The 1,718-nt window shown below is 43.9% G+C and overlaps 1 protein-coding gene across 1 annotated transcript in view; it reads right to left on the bottom strand.

Annotated features, from left to right (window-relative positions):
• Positions 1–1,718, bottom strand: part of LOC118407965 (metal regulatory transcription factor 1-like) — a gene marked incomplete at its 3' end in the record, with an annotated part of 17,061 nt that overhangs the window by 1,952 nt on the left and 13,391 nt on the right. The window contains 2 exon segments of the mRNA XM_035808571.1: positions 446–598; positions 1,219–1,343. Coding sequence (XP_035664464.1) covers positions 446–598; positions 1,219–1,343 — 278 coding nt within the window.

Here is a 1,718-nt window from a genome sequence, read left to right as displayed (position 1 = left end):
TGATTTATTCAAATGGAGCCCGTGTGATACGCCTTTCGAACCTGTGCGATACGGAAGTTATGGCCCGGTCCGGAACACCCGTATCAAACGTTTTCGCGTCACAGGTATGACATAATAGATGTTACACAGGGTTGGACAAGTTCATTAGCCCGATTGTCCATGAAAGTGCTCATCGGGCAAGCCCATGTTCTACCCCACTTGTCCACAACTTTTGCAGTCATGGCATCAAGCATTGTTCAACGCGGAAAAATAGAGCCATCGCTGGAAGTAAAATGCGTAGAAAAAAGTAATTCCAACATCAGGGAAGTGAAAATTTGGTTCGAGCAATGAATTATAATGTACTGCCGGGCCGCATGTCTGCATAACTGACGTGTTATGCCGAAGGGCGGCCATACCGGCTAAAAAAATACAGTAGAAAACAAACAAATAAAACAAACAAACAAACCATGCTATCCTGTGCCTGGACCTGTTGGTTGATCTGTTCTAAGAGTGAGTTGGCGTCGCCCTGTCCCAGCTCGCCTGACGAGGCCAGAACAAACTGGCTGCCTAGCGACCACTGTGCTATCTCTCCCGTTGTCGTGGTGATGATCTGGATGTCCTGAGTGAGAGATTTGGGATATTCTTTGAAATTCTTATTAAATCAATGTGATATCCTTGACCCCTACATCTAAATACATTTCTCTTCATCTAAGGCCAAACAATGATATTGGTGGCCAAAGAACTAACCAGCCAGGAACAGGCTTTTAGCTAGGATTTTATCATAGGGGGTCCAAATTTCCTGGTGAGTCGTGGCAAGTGATATAGGCGAAAAAATGGTGCAATCTAAGGTATCCTGATGGACATACTTACTGCCAGAGAGGTCACAGTTGAAGACTGTAACCACAAGTGACCTAGTAGCATCCCTGGTCAATCAGAATTTTATGCTTTTTACAGGATCTGCTCCCCAGCGCATCCAATTTCTTATTATTTTCAGAACAGCAGACGCCTGGACACATGCCTGGCTAAAAGCCTGGTTACTCTGTGTTTACACAATCTCTCGCTGGCTGGGGTTAATGACCCCCTCCCCAAGAAGTTGTAGGAGCGCAAATTTAGTCAGGCTAAAAGCCTGGTCATGAAACCTTTTAAGAAACATCTTGTTTATGTTTGATACCTTTTTACAACACCAACCAATCAATCAATCAATCAATGGATGAATTGATCAATCAGCCATCTTCTTACCTCTCCTGAGCAACCAAGAGAAGACATGCCCTTCTTGGCGTGTGTCTTGATGTGACTCTTGAGACTGTACTGCGTGGTGAAGGCCCGCTGACAGCCTTCCTTCTCACAACTGTAGGGCTTCTCACCTGGAAACAAAATAGTAATTATATAACTTATCATATATTGATACAGGCCATTTAGAAGAAAGCAAAGCAGTTACTTGCATATACTTGCTATTGTACAGTTTGTAACATTTTCACAGCAGCTCCCATTTTTTTCTGGAGGATAAAAGGTATAGGTAGTCCCACATCCTTTTTTGAGGCTGTGCGGGCAATAGGTTGTAATCCACTGTGTCTAGGGCATGGTATTGGAAGGCAGAGCCCGATTCTCTTCTCCCAACCCCAACACCTTTTAAATCCCTAGCTGAAATCAGGTACCCATTTTTACATCTGGTTGAAGTCATGTAAAGCATCTTTTTAGGGGCACAACATAAGTGGCATGTCAGGGGATTCAAACCTAGT

Source organism: Branchiostoma floridae, unplaced genomic scaffold, assembly GCF_000003815.2.
Source record: "Branchiostoma floridae strain S238N-H82 unplaced genomic scaffold, Bfl_VNyyK Sc7u5tJ_1511, whole genome shotgun sequence".
Lineage (NCBI taxonomy): Eukaryota > Metazoa > Chordata > Leptocardii > Amphioxiformes > Branchiostomatidae > Branchiostoma > Branchiostoma floridae.
Note: the sequence above shows the minus strand (reverse complement) of the source record. Positions and strands in the feature narration are given on the sequence as shown.